This window comes from Buceros rhinoceros, unplaced genomic scaffold (genome assembly GCF_000710305.1).
Source record: "Buceros rhinoceros silvestris isolate BGI_N320 unplaced genomic scaffold, ASM71030v1 scaffold4945, whole genome shotgun sequence".
Classification (NCBI taxonomy): domain Eukaryota; kingdom Metazoa; phylum Chordata; class Aves; order Bucerotiformes; family Bucerotidae; genus Buceros; species Buceros rhinoceros.
In genome coordinates this window covers 29211-49896 of record NW_010412195.1, presented here as the reverse complement: position 1 = coordinate 49896, position 20686 = coordinate 29211, and the positions used below count along the sequence as shown (strand labels likewise).

The 20686-nt window shown below is 36.3% G+C and overlaps 1 protein-coding gene across 1 annotated transcript in view; it reads left to right on the top strand.

Annotated features, from left to right (window-relative positions):
* LOC104493581 (follistatin-related protein 5-like) overlaps positions 1–20686 on the top strand; it is a gene marked incomplete at its 3' end in the record, with an annotated part of 62496 nt that overhangs the window by 20891 nt on the left and 20919 nt on the right. The window contains exon 3 of the mRNA XM_010136292.1: positions 20339–20505. Coding sequence (XP_010134594.1) covers positions 20339–20505 — 167 coding nt within the window. The remainder of the gene's footprint in view (positions 1–20338; positions 20506–20686) is intronic.

The following is a 20686-nucleotide window of genomic DNA, read 5'->3' as shown; positions in this document are numbered from 1 at the left end:
TGGGGGTGTTGGTTGAGAGCTGGCTGAATGTGAGCAGACAATGTGCCCAGGTGGCCAAGAAGGCCAACAGCATCCTGGCTTGTATCAGCAATAGCTATCAGGAGGAGGGAAGGGATTGACCCCATGTCCTCAGTGCTGGTGAGGCCACACCTTGAACACTGTGTCCAGTTTTGGGCTCCTCATTACAAGCAGGACATTGAGGTGCTGGAGCGTGTCCAGAGAAGGGCTCTGAAGCTGGTGAAGGGTCTAGAGAACAAGTCTGTTGACCAGCTGAGGGAACTGGGTTTGCTTAGTCTAGAGAAAACGTCTGAGGGGTGACCTATAGCTACCTGAAAGGCAGTTGTGGTGAGGTAGGAGTTGGTCTGTACTGCCAAGTAACAAGTGATGGTATGAGAGATAATGACCTCAAGTTGTGCCGGGGAGGCTTAGGTTGCATATTAGGAAAAAATTCTTTACAGAAATGGTTGTGAAGCATTGGAACAGGCTGCCCAAAGAGGCGGTGGAGTCACTGTCCCTGGAGGTAATGAAAAGATGTATAGATGAGGTGCTTAGGGACATGGCTTGGTGGTGACCTGGCAGTGCGCCCAGGGCAGTGGTGGAGTCCCCAGCCCTGGAGGTTCTTCAAAGACATGTAGGTGTGGTGCTGAGGGACAGGGCTTGGTGGTGACCTGGCAGTGCTGGGTTAACAGCTGGACTTGATGATCTCGAAGGTCTCTTCCAAGCAAAATGATTCTGTGAGATGCTAAGCTGTTGGTGTATTTTGTCTGTTCAGGTCTGTATCAATGCAGGAGATAACTGATTTTAACTTACCTTCTTTATAGCGTACATTTAAAAAATTTAATATTTAAATATTACAGCTGAAGTATTTTAAAATTTTGCATATTTACCTACATTCTGGATAAACATGAAATGAGAGATTTTATCAAGGTAGTGCAAGATAAGATATTGTACATGCTTGTCATGAAGCTGTGATGACGTGCAATATTCATCATTTTATGTAGCTCTTCTGCTGTCTCTCCTGGGCTGTGGAGTATTTACACCGACTTGGGTAATTTAAGAACTGGATAAAAAGTGTAAAATAAAACCTGTCACATTTACGTGTGAATAAACTGTTATTTCCTAAAGCTAGATATCTAGAAGAGGAATATTAATAAAACAAAATTACATTTAGATGCTAAATAAATGAGTTGCAGTTCTGTAAATTAAGAATTTGAGCTTTTCCTAAGGCCAGGTGCCAAAGTTTCTTTCTTCATGTTTTGGGGGAATCAAGTAATAAATTTAAGGCCACATTAGTTTTGCATGAGTAGATGAAACAAACATTTCACAGAATCTTTGGCTATCAGGAAATAATAATAAGGAAATTAGGAGATTTTGTCCATGAACCTTGAGTTCTGCTGACCTCTAATCCCATTAGTGCCTTTTATCTAGGAGCTTTCACTTGGTTCAGTGATAGAGGTTGCTAGAGAGGGCGCTGTGAAATACAGGATTGCAGACGATGAAGATTGGAAGCAAACGCCTTAGTTATCATACCATTGTTGCAGCCAAGAGGACTGGTAGGGACTGACTTGCATAATACTTGTTCAGCTCAAAACGCCTGAGAACGTACTCGTGTATGCCTTGCAGTGAGCTTACTTCAGTGCTATGGAGAATGACAAAGAATGTTGTGGAAAAATAAATACCGAGCAATTGTATGTGTCTAGTTATGGTCAGCAAAGTCCCCCAGTAATTGATCTATTAGTTGTTTTCCAGGAATCAGTTATTTGTGGTGAGTTACAGTATGGTTACAACTATTTTGTTACGTTGCTAATTCTCAGAATATTTCCATCTTTGCAAAGCAGTGTACCCGTATGACTGTTGTTCTAACATCCACAAATACCTTTACCTAGATTGTAAGGAACATTTCAAGGTAAATTTAAAATAATAATTTATAATCATAATTTCCTTTATTAAGAGTCTTGAAGGAAGCCACTCTTTCTCCATAATAGGACGTAGAGAAAGAAAAAATACTATCAGAACATAAGGAATAAAGACTGTGGATGAAAGGAAACAATCACTAGCTAATCCGTAAGCAAGAACATTAAGTACTCTCTACTTCAAGGCAGAATTACTCTCCTAGAACTATAATGAATATTAATAGACTCATAAAATATTATTTACTAAGAAAGCCTCGATAACCTTTGAATTGCTTGTTTCCTTTGCACCCATGGCATTAACTCTTACCTGTCTGGACATGTTAGTTAAAATTGGTCGTTGGTTTCAATTTCCAGAGTAACTGGCTACAAACACTGTTAGCTAACAATATTCATTTAATCATAATTTCTGTAATAAACTTCAATATTATCATTACATTAAATTACAATACATGTTATCTTTTCTTTTAAAAGAACTGAAATAATATTTAGTATTTGACTTCTTTAGGAAACACCACAGAGAAATCATTTCCCTCTTACAAAAACCAGAGAGTACTAGTCTGATTTTAAGGCATGGGTGAAATGTTCAGAACTGTCTCTATGTGCGTAAATAGTTTTGTTTTACATACAGCTGAATGCACCAATTTAAAATCCATTTAATAAAAGGAGATCTTTATTGCATGTTGAAGTAAATGGTTTATTAGTTGAGCATTAAATTTCAGTAATAAAGTATTTGGAAAATAAAAAAAACTGTCAGAAGCATTGCTTACTTGAAATTTGAGGGAACTTTACTGCAACATGTTAAGACTCTGGTCTTTTGTTAGTTGCGCTGAAGAAATAGTAAAAAGGGAAAGCAAAGGTCGTTCTAATTCATTGCTGCAAGTCATCAAAAAGGGATTGTTTTTATCATGAAGATAATTTAATTATTTCAGAAGAAGACTGAACGAATAAAATGCATTTTTGGTCTAAGAATCAGTTTATTTCTTTGATGACGTTTTGAGCTGCTTTGTGTTACATCATGCTCTGTATGAGGTTGAGTTTACTGGTGATTTTTAAATACCAAGCACTCATGTTCACTTCAGAAAAGTGCTACTAAGTAATTTTATTCAAAAATTTAGAACATGTTGTTTCATTTGCTATTTCTTGGGGTGCTGCGAAGTCCAAAGGAACAAGCTTTCCCCAAAGAAGGCTGTCAGGTTTTGATTTGGGGATTTTGAGAGGGATGACAGATCTGCCCCAAACATGTTAAACATTTTGTTATACACACTTTTTATATTAACTAGTCTATGGTCACCATGTTGGTCCATTTGCTCACATGGGGGTGTTATGTAAATCCGTATATATGCTATGTATTCCCTGTGGTGATGTTTGTCATCTCTGGGAGACAGATTAGGACTATTGTGTTGTTATGTTGAATATAGTCAGCCTATGATACAATTATACCACTGATTACGAGGTTAATTTGATATTTGTATGTGGTGTTGTTTATTAGTAACCTCACCCAATCTATGGGCAAGACAGGGGAGGAGACCCCCTCAGCTTCTGAGAATTCTGAATATCCTCGAGATGCCTAGGCCAGTATGCTCTTGTCGTCATGTCTCCTGAATGTGTCTCAGGTCTTGTTTAGGGTTACACAAAGCTTTGGTTTTTTTGTTTTTAAGAATACCACCCATCTGCCCTGATGTTAGAGAGTTTTAAGGAGCTGCGTGTGTGGGAGAGTATGGGTTAGTACCTAGGACAGTGCTTCGGAATCTTACCCCTAAACAAGGGCAAGGTACTGACAAACTAGTAACATATTTGGAAAAAGTATGTTGTCAACCTGGCATTTCCAGAAAGAACAAACCGCTGTGATGTGGCTGGTCCTGGTCCACACTTACTGAGCCCTGTTGAACACTGTGCCCTCAAGGTGAAGAGATGGTCTCTGGACCTAGAAACAGACCAGCAGTGCTGCAGCTATTCCAATCCTCATGACAAGCTCTGTGGCCACTCAGCCCCTGGCAACAGGCTCTGCAGCTGAACCAGAGAACCAACCTGTGCTGGTAACAGGTAACAGTCCCCCCTATACAGGAAAAGAACTATATCAAAAAATCAGTCTGCTTAGTGAGGGATGAAGGTGAACCATGGTCATTATGAGAAGAGGCAGGAGCCAGAGGTCACTACCCCTGAGTAAGCTGTGAGATATGCAAAAGGATTTCAGTTGTCATCCAGGAGAGCACATTGTTACCTGGCTACTCTGATGCTGGGATAATGGGGCCAGTAGTTTGGAATTAGAGTGTAGAGAAGCCGAGCAGCTGGGATCCCTGTCTAGGGAAGGGGGCATTGACAAGGCATTTGGAAGACAGACACAAGCCCTCAGCCTCCTCGAGACCAGGTTCAAACCAAGACACTCATGTGCTCTGTTTTCTTACTTTGGTTTTGTTCTTGTATCTAGGTAAATAAAAATAGAAAAATTATTACAGTCACAGAAGATTGTAAAAGGCTTTAGTAATTCCTGAGATAACTGGATTTATTAAGCATTTCTGACATTTGCAATATAAAAAGAGAATCTGAAGGCACAGTTTTGCACCTAGATTATATGAAAGTACTTTGTAAATGCTGTAAATGGGGTTAATAAAAGAAATATTTCAAATTTGCAAAGCTTGGGACTTTTTCTGTAGATCTTAGTGTTATAGAGAAGTGTATTACAGTATATTGCGAAAGTTTTTTGGTTGAATACCCTCAAATATCCATTACATGTAATTAGGAAAAATTAGTCCAAAAATGTCTCCATTGCAAAGAGATATGTTGGAGAATAAACCCTTTTAGTTCACTCCATTGTTCATGGTGAATTATGTTCTGGCAAAGTGTTCTTATTTCAGGAAATTTCTTTACTAACTCTATTTCCAAAATGTAAGAGCACAATTTCAAGTTTTACTGTAGTATTCTTCTACAGCTTTTGATTTTTTTAAATTTTCTGTTTAATACTGTGCTTCTGTAGTGTGTTTTTTCTATGTTGTCTATTTTTGCAGTTTGTAACTATCCTGGTACAGCCGTATACGCCATTGACAATAAGACACTATTTTTGGCCACAAAAATAAGCAGTGAATGTCTCCTGGGTTCAGCTAGGATAGGGTTAATTTTACAAAAGGCTGGGAGGGACCACAGCTAGGATAGCTAGACCAAACCAGCCAATGGGATATTCAATACCATAGTGATGTAATTCCCAGCATATACGAGGGTGGAGCGATAACTGGAGCTGTGACTGGGTCAGTTGTTGTTGGCGTGGAGTACAGAGCATTGGCAGCAGGTTCTAGCTGTAAGCAATCATGTTGTGTATCACTCGTTTTATATATTATTTCATTTGTATTGCTGTTACTGCTGTTTCTTCTCTCTTTGTGGTGTTACAGTAAACTCCCCTTGTCTCAACCCATGGGATTTTACCTTTTTCACCCAATTCTCCTCCCCATTCCACCAGGCTGGGGGGAAGTGATAGAGCAGAGACATGGTGCTTAATAGCCAACCTGCCTTAAACCATAACAAAATGAAATACATAGATCTAAATATACAAAACATCAAAGAAAATGTAGATAAATTAGTTTTCAATATGAAAGTTGTCAACATATTATATTGAAATACAAATAAAGGAAGTAATTTATCTTGGCATCCTAAATTAAAATATTCAATAACCATTTGAAGTTTCCTACCTGTTTTGGGGTTTTTTGATTTGTGGTTTGGTTTTGGAGGTTTTTTTCCTATTTTATAAAAGAAAAGTTTATTTTAAAATTGTGTGCTGTACACATAGAAATCTGTCTGAATAACATATCTGTACCCATAGATAAAAGTGTGTAGGTATATAGTTTAATCTGATGGTGGTTTTTAGAGCAACCACTTAAAACTTAGAATTTCTATTTGACAATGGCTTCTTCATGTCAATTTTGAGAGCAGCTTCTGGTCAGTGCCACACTACTGGGCTCTAAAATTGCTGCAGGGCTGTGACCAGGGAAAAGAGTGGAACTGTGGAAAGAATTGGAAGAGTGCCTTGCTTGGTGACTCCCTCTGGCATATTTTTCTTTTCTATTTCAAATTTTCCAAGGGAAAGATAGCATGAGTAGACACATTACAGGCCAGAGGAAAGCATCCAACTTACCAACTGTTATACTCTTCGTCTTACGTCTGCATTTATTGCAAGGACACTCAAACTGTAGTAATTGCAGTGACCTTCAAAGGAGTTAATATGTTTTCATTGTGTTCAGAGAGATAGACCATTTTCCTGTCTATTCTCTGTTTATCATATATTCCGCCTCAGCTTTACTTAGGTTTTTTTTTTAAACTTAAAATAATTTCTGTTTTGATTCCTTTTAGTTAGTGTTTTCAAGCCTTAGTTTTGTCTTTCCTTGCTCATTCTCAAGTCTTTGAGGATTAACTGAATGCAAAAGTTGTGCTCATATAAGTGCTCTTGACCCATATGCTGAAGGATGCCATGGAATAAGGAGAAATTCAGAGCAGCCATGAGATTTCGGAGCTTTTTAACCCTGTATTTGGCAACTTTTCTGTAGCTCTTTCATAAAATATGGTAAGGGAAAATATGAAAAAGCAAGTGATTTGCAAGGGACTTCATGATGAATCCATTTGAAAAGCATCTTGTAACTCTAGAACTACAGGGTGGAGAGGCCTGATTCTAAATCAAAATCATCTCTCTAGCAAGTTTTCAATGCTCAGCTCATTCTACGGATCTAAAACTACAGTTTGGAAAGGGTAGGTTAATTGCAATATTAGTTAAATATGACAAATGCATTAATTCTGTTTTCAACCTAGGTTGGTTTTTTTGGTTTTGGGGTTTTTTTTTAAGGCAGAATATTGTTCTCTAACACATCATCTAATAATCTTATTAAACAGTTCCTAGGACACACATTAGACAATGCCAGTCATTTTACTGCATTCATAAGATGCTTAGATAAAAGGATTCTGTCATGACTAATTTTTACTTCTGACTAGTTAAGGTCATTTTCTGAAGTCATCTATGGAATGAAGGAAAATGTAATTGATATGCTGTAATTCTGAGTTTTGGAAAGTAGGATTAATTTAATCCTGTAGTGGTAGAACTATTTTTTATGTTTGAAATGTCTGAAGACACCCCAGAATTTAAGCTGCTACAACTCCATTTAACTATTGGCGATTGTATGGTTAGAGGGGGAAAGAATGTCAAATACTCCAGTCTATGAAAGCTGTATTTATGGTCTCAGATAATAGTATTCTGAACTTTGATACTTCATGCTTCTCAGTACTGCTGGCTTTCTAACTGCTTAGAAACAAACATTTCTTAATGGCATATAATAATTATTTATATATTCATTAGAGAGATACATGCAAGCTGAATTCAGTATGTGTGGGTTGCATGTATTTGACGAAATCGTATTATCATACTAACTCCACTCCCTCTGATCAGTGGAGCCCTTATTTAGTCGGATGGCTATTACCCGTTTTATATATGGTCTAAAAGCATGTGTGTAATTAATCAAATGTGTTTTAAATGGGTTTGGATTTAAAAAGACACCTCCACAAAACCCAACTTTTCCCTCCCAATCCTCAACAAAACACATTTGCACTATCATATCTCTGTGGCTGTGTTGTATACAGAGTTAAATTGTCAATAGGTCCTCAAGGTGGTTTTCTGAACAGATCACGCTCTCAGCATATCAAATCTTACATTAAGCAGGCTAGTGAGTGATTTATATGGAAATGTAGCTTTGCCTGTAGTAAAAAAGAAGGTGCTATGCAAAGACTATGGAGCAGAGCAACATGTAGTGAAATATTGTATCAAAATATGTGTTAAAAAAAGCAAAACAGTGAACACCTACAGAAGGGGAAAAACACATAAGCCTTCTCTATGTAGTTATTTAGTATAAGAATTGGAAAACTGATTGCCTAAGATGGAAGAGATCCAAACAATTCATCTGGTTGCCACTCTGCCACAAATACATTATTGGAGAAAGTGTCATTTTTTTTTAAATTGTTTTGTGTTATGATTATAATTTTTTGCAACCTAGACATGTGGTAGAGATGTATTTGTTGGAGGGAATAGTTAACATGTTTTAAAACTTGATGAACACTCTTATTTAAAAAAAGTTGATGTTAATCAAAGATTAATTTTTTGTTTGCGCTTATGAAGTGCTGAGTTAATGCCTACTTTGAGTAACAACACGTACATATTAACAACTTCTCAAGGTTGGAACAAAGACACACCTAGTCCAGTATCTCGGCTCTGAGTGCTTAGAGAAGATTACAAAAGGAGAAAATCCAAGTAATATTCCTCTAATATACTTTCTCTTCTCCAGTGATGTCTGTCTCAAAGACTGTTTGTCTGTAATAGCTCTTGATGGATGCCTCACTCATAAATTTTACTGCTTTTCAGACCCATGCAAAATCAGTGACTACAACATTCTTTTTCAGAGAGTTTCATGGTTTAATGATTTCTGGAAAGAACAAGTACCTTCTTTTCTTCATTGTGAGCACCTTCTGTTTAGTTTATTTAGTTCTCACATGATAAGAAACCATGAACATTTTATCTGTATTCCTAGTCTGCAAGACCTTTTCTTTTTAAACTCCTGACGTATCTTTGTAGTCATCTCCTTTCCATTTTGAAAAATCTCAGTCATTCAATAGCTGCTTGTATGAAAAGCCTCCCACATCTCTGATCACGCTTGTTGTGTTTCTTCACTCTTTTTCAGCTTTTACTGCAACTTTTTTACAGAGGGAGGGACAAAAAGCAAACAGTCAAGTTGCTCATGCAACATGGATTTATACATTTTTCTGTTTGGGTACCAGTTTTTGCCTAGTAATTCCTTTTATTGTCATATTGCCAGGACTGAGTAGATGGTTTTCATAAAACTGCAAATTATATTCCTAAGGTTTCATATGTAAGCAATAATAACTAGTTCAGAGCCCATCACTGTGTAAACAAGGTTGGGCACTTTGTTTCCTTCATGCACTGCTTTGAATACTAAATTAAATATATAGAATTTGGCATGCCAGTATCATAAGTAACGTCTTTAAGCAAATCAGTTCTTATCTTTACTACCTAAACTACCTGATTAGCTGTTCTCCAGAAATTCTCAGAATTCTCCAGAAAATGGTATGACTTGATTTGCTTGACCGTTCTCCTGGATGATGTTGAACAACATGAATTCCAGTGGAGGTCTTCCACAGCTGATTTTTCTTCATTAGAGATCTGCAAACATCTCTTCAATGAAGAAGTGAAAGAAGGTAATTTCACAGCCTGTGACAAAAACTGATGGACGTTGTTTGTGAAGTGGTAGGTCAGAAGATCCTGTGAGCAGGACTGTAGTATACAAGACCAAAGTGCTAAGAATCATAGCTTAATCCAGTCTGTCTTAATCCAGTTTGTTCTTTAACCTTTGTGGTGATCTTCTTACATTCATAGCATATTGTCTGTTTTGATCTTAGGGAAGTATACCAGGTATGCAAAGCCAAGAGAGGAATACACAGAGTCGTTCTTGTTCTCGGAATGTGTCGCTGTGCTCAACATGAACTCATGGACATTTACTCTTAAGGGGAATAAAACTGTACTTGGTGAATAATAAAAGTTAGAAGTCTCTGTACAGTTAGGTTGTGGTAGGTTGACCTTGGCTGGATGCCAGGTCGCCATCAAGCTAACCTATCACTCCCCTTCTTGACAGGGCAGGGAGAAAATAAGAAGGAAATAAAAACCTGTGGGTTAAGATAAAAACATTTAGAGAAAAAAATAAAACAAAGGCTGTATGCAGAAGCGAAGGAAAACAAAAGATTTATTCTCTAATTCCCACCAGCAGGCGTTTTCTAGCCACTTTCTGGGAAGTAGGACTTTAGTACGCGTAGTGGTTGCTCCAGAAGACAAATGTAGTAATGAATGCACTCCCTGCTCCTCCTTTCTCTTAGCTTTTAATCCTGAGCAGGCAACGTATGGTATGGAATATCCCTTTGGTCAGTTTGGATCAGCTGTCCTGGCTATGTCCCATCTCAAGATCTTGCTCACTCCCAGCCTACTGGTGGGTGGGTAATGTCGGAGAGACAGCCTTGATGCTGTTCTACTACTGTTCAGTGGTAACCAAAACACTGGTGTGTTATCAACACCTTTCTAGCTATCAATACACAGTGCAGCACTGTGAGAACTGCTGTGGAGGGGAATTAGTTCCACCTCAGCCAGACCCACAGCATAGGTAGCAGAGCCTAACTTGAATTTTTGTTTCTTTCTCTTTCCTGCTAAATGTCAATAGTCGCATCAGCCAGCTGATAATTTTTTTAGAGTATCTTTCATCCTAAAACTGCTCCTATCTGTGCTTATTGCTGCGTTAAAGATTTCTGTGAGGAGTTGCTTTATAACTCGAGTCTTCAAACTGCAGAGAACTGTTGAATAACAGTTGTGTGGCCTTCCTCTTTTTGCAGTGGAAATATAGTAGTTATTCTATGCTTCACGCTTTCTAACTACAGTTCAGGTACTTTAATCCTGAATTAGTATTTGAGAATATTTTCCTGTTGTTTTCCTGACAGAACTGGACAAGATTTTTTTACAAAGTTGGGTTATAAAACGCGAGTTAATTCCAGAGAACTTGATTGTTTAGGAATTCTATTACCATTTTGGGAAAGAAGCTTTGAAATTTGAAAGTAAAACGAAGCTACAGAGTAAATAAAATTGGCAAATTATTGTATTTATGAACTGAAATCTTTGTGCATAAAACTGTGAGCTACCAGGTCTGTCAACTTTCCTCTTAAAATTCCTATTTTGTTATTGATTAGTTCCAGAAATACTTCATAGATTGAACCACTGCATTTTAACTGTTTCTTCTGAGGTAACTGCACCTGTGCAGTATTGATGTTCAGCATCTGTATTTGCAATAGCCAGAAGGAGCATTAAATTTGGATCTATACTAGTAAAATTATTTCAAAATATTTATGCTAACTTTTATCATTTAAATAAAATGTTTTTGCATGAACTAGTCATGTGCAAACACAACAAACATGCAGAAATTGATTTTTGCATTAATTCCTTTCTTTGTTTAGACAAAGTAAAAATACGTATTTTACAATCAATGAGGTCCAAACAACTTATCACTATTACTTTAGTGAATTAGCACTTTCAAGTCATTCTGGGTAAGAAAGATATATCTAACACCTAACTTCATTTTCTGTGAAATTTGTTTTCAAGAGGAAAACAAAATATTATAAGGAACAATTACTTAGTATGCATTTTTTATTATGTGTTATTCCTGATGTACATTACTGGCCTTTCTTACTCAATTGCTGGTTTTATGAATTTATTGCAAGGTACATAGCTTTCAATATACAATACAACCATAGCTCACAGCAATATTTGGTTCTGTGCCTATTTTTGAATAATATAGTGTTATGATATTTTATCATGTTCTTTGTTATGATTACATTTCAAACAGGTGGTCTAGATTTGCTAATGTTTTGAGTTCGTTTTAACAATTCAGTTGTTAAAGACAAGGTGACCTGCTTAGTGGATAGGAGAAAGACTGTGGAGTTTGTCTACCTGGACTTTAGCAAAGCCTTTGATGCTGTTTCTCACAACAGTCTCCTGGAGAAACTGGCTGCTCATGGCTTGGATGAGTGTACTCTTTGCACAGTAAAAAACTGGATGGATGGCTGAGCCCAAAGAGTGGTGGTGAGTGGGGTTAAATCCAGTTGGTGGCTGGTCACTGATCTGGATGAGAAGATCCAGTGCACCCTCAGTAATTTAGCAGAGGGCACCAAGTTAGGCAGGTGTGTTGATCTGCTGGAAGATCAGGAGGCTCTAAGAGAGATCTGGAGAGGTTGGATTGATAGGCAGAGGGCCAGTGATATGACGTTCAACAAGGCCAAGTGTTTGGTCATGCACTTGGGTCATAACAGCTTCGTGCAACACTACAGGCTTGGGGAAGAGTGGCTGGAAAACTGCCCTTGGGAAAAGGACCTGGGGGTGTTGGTTGACAGCTGGCTGAACATGAGCCAGCAGTGTGCCAAGGGGGCCAAGGGCATCCTGGTTGTATAAGCAATAGTGTGGCCATCAGGAGGAGGGAAGGGTTTGTCCCCCTGTCCTCAGCACTGGTGAGGCCACACCTGAACACTGTGTCCAGTTTTGGGCCCCTCCCTTCAAGAAGGACCTTAAGATGCTAGAGAAGGTTCAGAGAAGGGCAACAAAACTACTGAAGAGTTTAGAGAACTTCTCTTACGAGGAGTGGCTGAGGGAACTGGGTTTGTTTAGTCTGGAGAAAAGGAGGCTGAGGGGTGACCTTATCACTTTCTATAGCTACCTGAAAGGTGGTTGTAGAGAGGCGGGGGCCCATCTCTTCTCCCAAGTAACGACTGGTAGAAGAAGAGGAAATGGCCTCAAGTTATGCCAGGGAAGGCTTAGTTTGGATATTAGGAAAAAATTCTTTACAGGCTGTCCAGGGAAGTGGTGGAGTCCCTATCACTGGAGGTATTTAAAAACCATAGATGTGGTGTAGTACTTAAGTTTTAGTGGTGAACTTGACAGTGCAGGGTGAACGTTTGGACTCATGATCTTAAAGGTCCTTTCCAAACTAAATGATTCTGTGATTACATTTACCTTACGATACTCTGGAATATCCCAAACTTGTGCAACGATAGATTTTGTTTATTTGAACCTAGTTTTTGCAGGCTGTTGGGAAAGGTCAGTTGATAATGATTGAGGCATTATGTTTCTCTTCTGCCAAGTCAAGTTACAGCTCATTGATCTAGATTGGAAGGATTGCTTTTGCTGTTATACAATACTTTCACACCCATTGAATTTATCTTCCATTTTATTGTTTGGGTTCTCAGTCTCATAAAGTCCTTAAGCTACTTCTCACTGTCTACATTCAATTTTACTACTTCAAAGAACCATTAAAAACATAGACTTTGCCTTAATGGTAAACACTTTATTAGCACATACATCTATGAACTTTTGTAAGATATAATTGTCTATATTTTATTTAGTCCTTTTATTTACCTTAGCTGATTAAAAAAAAAAAATTGCTTATGTGGACATTTTTTGGTCGTAACAAAATTAGAAACTATAGGATATTTGCTTCACATTTGTCTTTCAGAGAAGCTTTAAGTTCCTCCATAAAATAAATGTTTCCTAGCATGACTGATCAGTCACTCTCCTCCATTAAATCTCACTGACTAGTATTATAAATAAATGCAGACAGCATTGTGTTTTCTTTTATGGCTTTTGTTAATTTTATTTATGGAATTGGTTCATACAGGACTTCCTAAAAACAAGAGCTATTACGATATTATAATTGTCAGCAAAGATTTTCAAGTGTCTTACAGTGGTATGTCTCTTAGGAGGTTTTGGCTTTGAACAACAACCACATTGCCATAATATGAAAGTAGAATCCTCTGCTATACTGGCCATAAGACAGGAAACAAGAACTCCCAAATTTTAATCCAAGCACTGCAGCTAAACCATTAAGGAGTCATGAAAAAGTTATTCAGGCTTTTTTTTTTTTTCTCATGTGCTGTTAAATTAATTATAAGAACAGAAAGGCACCTTTGCTGGCATAAGACCCTAGAGAACAGCCATGAACCATGTTCGGTTAATTCTCATGCTGAAAAATCTACCAAATATGTGAATAATATGTTTACAACAAATTCAAAGCAGAAGATACAGAAGAAAATTACAAAATTAGTCATGCTAATGGTGATGTGTGCTGATTTTAAAATTGCTCTAAAAGAACAGCAAAATGACATTGATGTAAAAGTTTTTGTTATGTCATCCTGAGAAAACTAGGATCAGTGCCAGAAGAGGAAAAGGCACATTAACTAGCTACATTTCAGTTACTTCAAGCCATGGCTAATGCAAGCCATGAAGTAATGCTACCTTTTAAGTACAAAGCTTACTATAGTCCGTGGACAAAAGGCCTCTTTGCTTGATTCTAAAAGGTAATTGTTTTTAAATCAGGTTTGAAACAGGCGGAGAAAATAAATACAGGCTTGATGTGGTCTTAATTTTGGATAGTGGGTATTAATCTGCATAATGTTCATGAGTTTAGACTCAGAAGAGTGTTTCGTGATAGCTATGAATAAATACACACAATTTATGTAAGTATATGAGAATGTTCATATTGTGCATTTATTGATGGAATTAAATTCAGTGAAACAGTCTACTGGTCATAAAATACAGTGAGGAACTACTTAATCTCTAGAAATTCTGTATGCTTCTCTGTTTCTCCTCCTAGTATCCTGATTTGGTATTCTAAGGCCACAAATGAGATTTACAATTGTGTACAGCCCCCTACAGACTTTTTTGGGCCGTCAAAGGAGATTGAGATAAGATTTTATTTTCATCTATGGGAAGAGAACTGAAATGGCCTGATTTTTACTACCTGTTCTTTAACTTCTTCAGAAAACTCAAATAAATCCAAGTGTAACAACTCTCTTTATAAATGTGCTCAGTTTAGAGTGTCAGAATGTTCCATCTTATGCACTTCAGCCTGTTGTACTTAGGATTAAGAAAACAGAAAGGTTGGTCAAAATGCTGCACAGCTATCCTTATCTTTTTTTCTCTAGCGCTACCCTACCCCTCCTGCTATGTAATATATTTAAAAATACAGTGATAGCACTTCATCTGTTGCCTTACAAGAATACTGATATAGTTTAACTTATATGAAGAATGACAACCCAAGATGTATGACTCTTGAAAAAATAATGCTTGGAGTTCCATTCTTGATTTATCCCTATTGCTGTTGGGATATTTTAGCAAAATGACAGATCTGAAAGCTCCATTTCCCTGCCTTTAATTACATGGTTTAATTACTAAACATTGGGCAAACTAAGAAAATTGAAGTGCTTTACACTCTATTTTAATAGATCACCATTTACAGTATTGTAATACCTTCCTCTGAATCATTTATGCTTAGTTTCCTACACTTGTATCGGTCAATACATTTAGAAATTTTTCCAAGGTGAGGTACATGTGGAGCTAAAAGCTTTACTAGTGAACACATTCACTATGTATATCTTCATGTACTTTATGTTGTAACCTGTTTAGGGAAAGCTATTTGAATGCATTGTTTGTATCTTCCTAAAATTGCTGTATATGGGACATGTGACAGAGATGGACAAATCTTTAAGCTTAAAACCAATAGTCGCAGTGATGTATGTAGTGGTGTTGTATATCAAATGATATGACATACTGCAAAAGAAAACATACCTCCAAAACAAGAAGACATCTGATAATTGTTGTATTTCTTTGCTGATTCAGGAGGAGTGATTTTATTTTGCATTTGGTTTCAGTAAGTTCTGAAGATATTTTAGAAAGATGTCAGAAAATATTTAGAAAATTTTATAGTAGAAAAAATGGATCTTAATTCGATCTAATTTTAACTGAAGGACGAACAAAAGTAGGTCTATAACATAGATTCTAGATAGCTACAGAGAAGCTATGAGAAAAGAAGTACTTTCATCATTTTCAGTAAAGCACTTGGTATGATGCCACTTGAGAATCTGTTCAGTCAGCTAAAACACTGGGAGTTAGTAGAGAAATCATAAAATGAATAAGGAGCTGTCTGAAAGGCAGATGATAATGGTTAAATGAAATGGGAAAATTTCACTTTGAGAAGGGGTTATTAGCAAAGTTCTCCAGTGACCACCTGGGAAGTAAAATTATCAAATGCTTTCACTGATGCCCTGACCAAAAAAAAAAGTCTTTCAAAGACCAAGATTTGAGAATCATTGACAACACAGAGGAATGTTGGATTACTATAGTAGAGGAGTTTGGCAACCTTGAAGCCTGACACAGTAAAACTGAGATAAAAACTAATGTTACAAAGTGCAAAATTTTATACTTGGTTAATTGTATGAAATCGTACTTCAAGCTGAGAACTAATCTACTAGAAAGAGCAGAGCAGAATAAAGTTGTATAGACCAGTAGTCACAGGAGAACTGAGAGGAACCAGATGAGATCAATGTGAAAATGGCAGTGGCTTTCCACAGAGGTATTGACTGAAGCCTTCCAGAAAATGATAGGGATTAGTTGATACATTGCACCTTTTTCAATCAAAATATTGCGTTCAGTTTTATTTCATGTGTTTTCAAGAAAGAATTCAAGCTGGATCAAATGCAGTGATAACTTCAGCAATGAAAAACACGATGGGAAGAAGCAGAACTCAACTCAGTGCCATTAAGCAGAATGAAGAGTAGGAGAGTTTGTAGAATGAGTGTAGAAGCCAGAAACTGTCAAACTCTTTCAACCACCTAACGCATATCCCTCAACCAAGGCAGTAGTGTCTTACATTGACACCATTAGGGGGTTTGTGATCTTGGCTGTTTCTGAGCCCCTTCAGTAAGAGTTATTTTTCCCAGCCAGTGTCAATGCTTTAAAATGTCTCCCTAGTGGTTAACACTTACTCTGGATTCACTACTTCTGTCCTGTTTTATAAGCATCTCTTTTTATGTAACTTCCAGCCATATATTTATACACATCTGTCTGTAACCTATTTTCTTGTCCACATCTCCTAATTATACTTCTAGCTTTTGTTTAAATGGGTTTATCTCAATTTTTTTCCCTATGAAATAATAATTTAAAATATGCATAATTGTGTAATATATTAAGTTTTTTTACTTTAATGTTGTTCAGTATTTTGAGTGAAAGCAGTTATTCTAGTGCATTTATTAGACTTGGTTTTTTTCATATGTATATGCATATATAATAACAAGTTATATATATAACAAGTTATATACAAGCGTATAGAATAACAAGTTCTGAGACAACTGTTTCCTAATTTTATGAAAGTTTGTGTTTGTCTGTTTTATTACTATATAGGATCTGAATAGAAGTTGTAAATGGAATATAAGAACGTCATATTGAAGACTGAGAATTATTTAAGCGATTCTTAGAGAATTCCTCTGGCAAACTTAATGTTATCATCTTACAACAACAACATAAAATCATTATCATTATTAAGTATGGCAAGGCTATAATTATTATTAAAAGTAAGGCACTTTGAAAAAACCCCAAAGTCAGATTAACTGTTAGCATCAACAAAATAATACGGTAATGGCTCTCCTTATTCTGATTTCAGAATACTATCTTCCCTAAGGTAGCAAATGTTAAGTTTCGCATTTGTTAGGTGTTCCTTTTTCTAGTGTTGCATTCTAATTAATAATTACAAACATGTCCGTAATAGTTACTGGCCTTCTGTATACAGGCATCCGTAATAATACTGGAGTTCATTTTAAAAAGTCTGGGAAATCTTGTAGAATTTAAATTAGCTATGTCAGTTTATCATGTGAAGGTTAGCATTTTTCACGGAGGGCTCTATAGCACAAGATGATTTCATAATCATTAATTCATTACTTTCCTAAATTAAATAGTGACTTCAGAAAAGACAGGTGATTATGCCTTTATAAAAGGAGTATCAGAATATTTATCTACCTTTTGAGATCTTTGCATAGTGAATTCGCAAAATATTCATATGTTTTCGGTTGTGTACCAGAAGTTTCAAATCATTCAGCAGCCATGCAAGTACGTCTCAGGAAGTCCGCACAATAGTGTCACTGAAGAACCGTCTCCTATAACATAGGAGCTGAAACGCTTCTGATGATGTGGTAAATATTAAAAACTGCAGTAAATAGCACAATGTTCAACTTAATTCATACATTCCTTTTCCTTGATATAACAAATTGTGTCAGATCTTAGAAAAAAGTATGCGTGTCTGTTGGGCACTATCACTTGAGTTTTGAGTCACAGAATATTCCTTCTGGAAAAGAGGAGAATCAGGGAATTTTTTTTTGTCCAATTATAAAATTAATATTTTAGTCACACAAAATTGAACCATTGAGTTTAATTATAGAACAACAAAGCTTTCTTTCCTGAAGATATTGAGATGCCTCTCTGATGCTTACATTTGGGGCGGGGGAAATCTTAATTACAAAGTATTCCTTTTATGAGGCTAAGAAGAACCTATAAAAGATTTTAGCTCGCTTCTAGGTTACTGCTTTGCTGTAATGAACGGATTAATGTCTTTCTGCTATGAAGGTAATTTGGTAATTTAAAGAGAATAGATACATGATGCCTTTTTGCAGTTTACTTAAAAATGAAGAGTAAAAAGTCTACGGATTTTTCATGCTTTAGCAGCTGAGTAGAAAAATTGCTGTTTCAATGATCTTCAATTCCTCTATAGCTCTTTTGACTAATATGACAAAATCCTTACAAATTTAGAATGTTAATAGATTATGTTTAATTGGGCATATCACAAGTGAAATGACAACTCTTAGGTGTTAAACCTCTAACCTATAGACAAGAGAGAAGAGTATACAATGTCATCAAATTAACGTGTATCACTTTTTATCTAAGTGACCAAATGAGTTGTGGGGCACTGAAGTGAAATAGCCTTCTATTAATGTTGAAGCTGTTTACTACATAGATTACCTGACAAAGTTTCAAGGTCTGGACTCGCATGACACGTATTTAAATTTTTAGAAGATTATTTGAAAACTTGAATAATAGTGAACTTTTAGTTAACCTTAAAAATGAGATTTCTTTTCCCTTGGATTGAAATTAACATGGATGCTCACATAATTCATTTTTTTCATGTTGGTGTTAGTTTGTGTTATGGTACAAAGGTAGTTACTGAAGTCTTGCATTATTTTTCTTGCATTATGAAATACCAGAGTCAATCAAAAATAGAGGAAGATTTACTTCCCATAGTGTTAAGTTGAAAGGGTTGAGAGTGGTTCTCTGCTAATATTAATTTTATTTACTTCTTTTTCTGTTAACTAGATTTGTTCCAAAATTGTATTACAAAGGTTTCCTTAATTAAATCTAAAAATACCTTTTCTTCCAAGGCTGCATACTCTGTGTTTACCAGCATATTTGTTCGTACATATAATTTTATTAGGATTCATTGAGTATAATTTCATTAGGATTTTCTTTACTTTTTTTTTTATATATAAAATTTATTTTGTCTTGCAAACAGGTTTTTTAGATGTTTTACATACCACACCATAAACTGTCTTAATTCCCATAAGATACTAAGTGAATTTGAATTTGCTGTGCTGGTGGTAGTTTCAGAAATTATGGATACTTTTCAAGAACAATGTTGAAATTTCTTCATGATTAAAAAAAAAATCTGATTGTGAAAAAGCAATTTTATGTTCCTCAAACTTCTCATACTGATCTAATTTTCTCAAACACGTGCATCATGCAGAACATGTGTGTTTTACCTGTATTGGTGGTTTTGCTTCTAAATGTGTTATCAGTTTGTCCATCTTGAAGAAGAAACAACACACACACTCCGACCCCAAACAAAAACCTAGGACACAGTTTTGAAACTGCCTCCTTCAAATTTACTGTTTTACAGATATTTGTCATTGAGGTATTTTAGATAATACTAACGCTTGGCAAACCCAGTGAAGTAACTTAACACTAGCAATTTCTACTCTGTTGCACAGCAAATACGAGAAATAGGTGGCAAATATTTGTGGATTGAGATAATTCATAGTATTACAGATGTCACGCTGCATTTCCTTCAGGTTTGTCTTTGACCATCATACAGTATTGTACTCTGTACTTCTGCCAGGTGCTATAGTCCATCCTGGCTGATGCTTCTGTTCCTTGGCAGAGTACTGTTGGACTCGAAGCAATAAAGTGCTCTGGGTTTTTTTTGCTTTTCAGTTCTGTGGGGTTTTTTTTTATTTCCCTCTATCTTTCTCTTTTCCTCTGTTTGACCAGAAAATGATGTTTGACCAGAGAAATGTAGTAGAAATTATTTTGACACTATTTTTTAAAAAATTGCATTAACTAATGTGCTTGGACTATGATGAATGCATGTTCTTCTGAGACTGAAAGAGGAGAGACTGCTAATGTCAGTTTGCTCTGAAAACCATGTTTTCACTGATGGCAAGGGAAAAAGCCCCACAAAATCTGGCTTACCAGAAAATAAGTCTTACACTTTAATTTTATATTCTGAATGTGAATGCAGAATTTACATTGTTGTCCATTTCAATCTCTGTCCTGTATGTTTTTGACTCTGAGCTCTGCCTGTATTTTTCCTTTCTGAAAATGAAATCATGTGCATGATTCTCACAGCAGTACTGACATCATAGTTCAGATGTAGGCACAGACTGCTCCGTTGACCTTAACTATCAAATAACTTCTGTTGCCGGACTTTGGATACACTGTCATGTTTATTACAGTCTTACCTCTGAAATTCATTTTCATGTTAAATGCTTTTCTTCTTACAGGGTGATACTTGTCAGTCAATTTAATTGAAATGTCATGCTGACCTTTATTTGGAATACTTCGAACTTCCTGTGCTGTTGGAAGTTCTTTTTGCTTTGATTTCAATTAACATTCTTAAATTACCAGTGTTCAAAAATTGCATGTTAATTAACCTTATGAAACTGCCTGCTAATTAATCTTACAAACAATATATCTTTTGCAGAGGTAGTTCAGCTGAGTCTGCCTGAAGATCAAAAACTAAGCACCACTGCAGCAACAGTGGGACAAAGTGCTGTCTTAACCTGTGCGATCCAGGGAACTCTGAGACCTCCCATCATCTGGAAGAGGAACAATGTCGTTCTGAACAGCTTAGATTTGGAAGATATCAGTGTAAGTAAGAGAAAGCTCTTTCTAACAGCTTATTATCAGAACTTTTCACAAAGAATAGAAAAGTGATATGTAGCAAGCTCCGTACTCTTGATTTTTCCAAGAAAAATTATACACTTGCTTGAGAATGATATGCTTGCCAAACTCGGTCTGTTTTTATTTTTCTGTATATTCAAACCCTTGT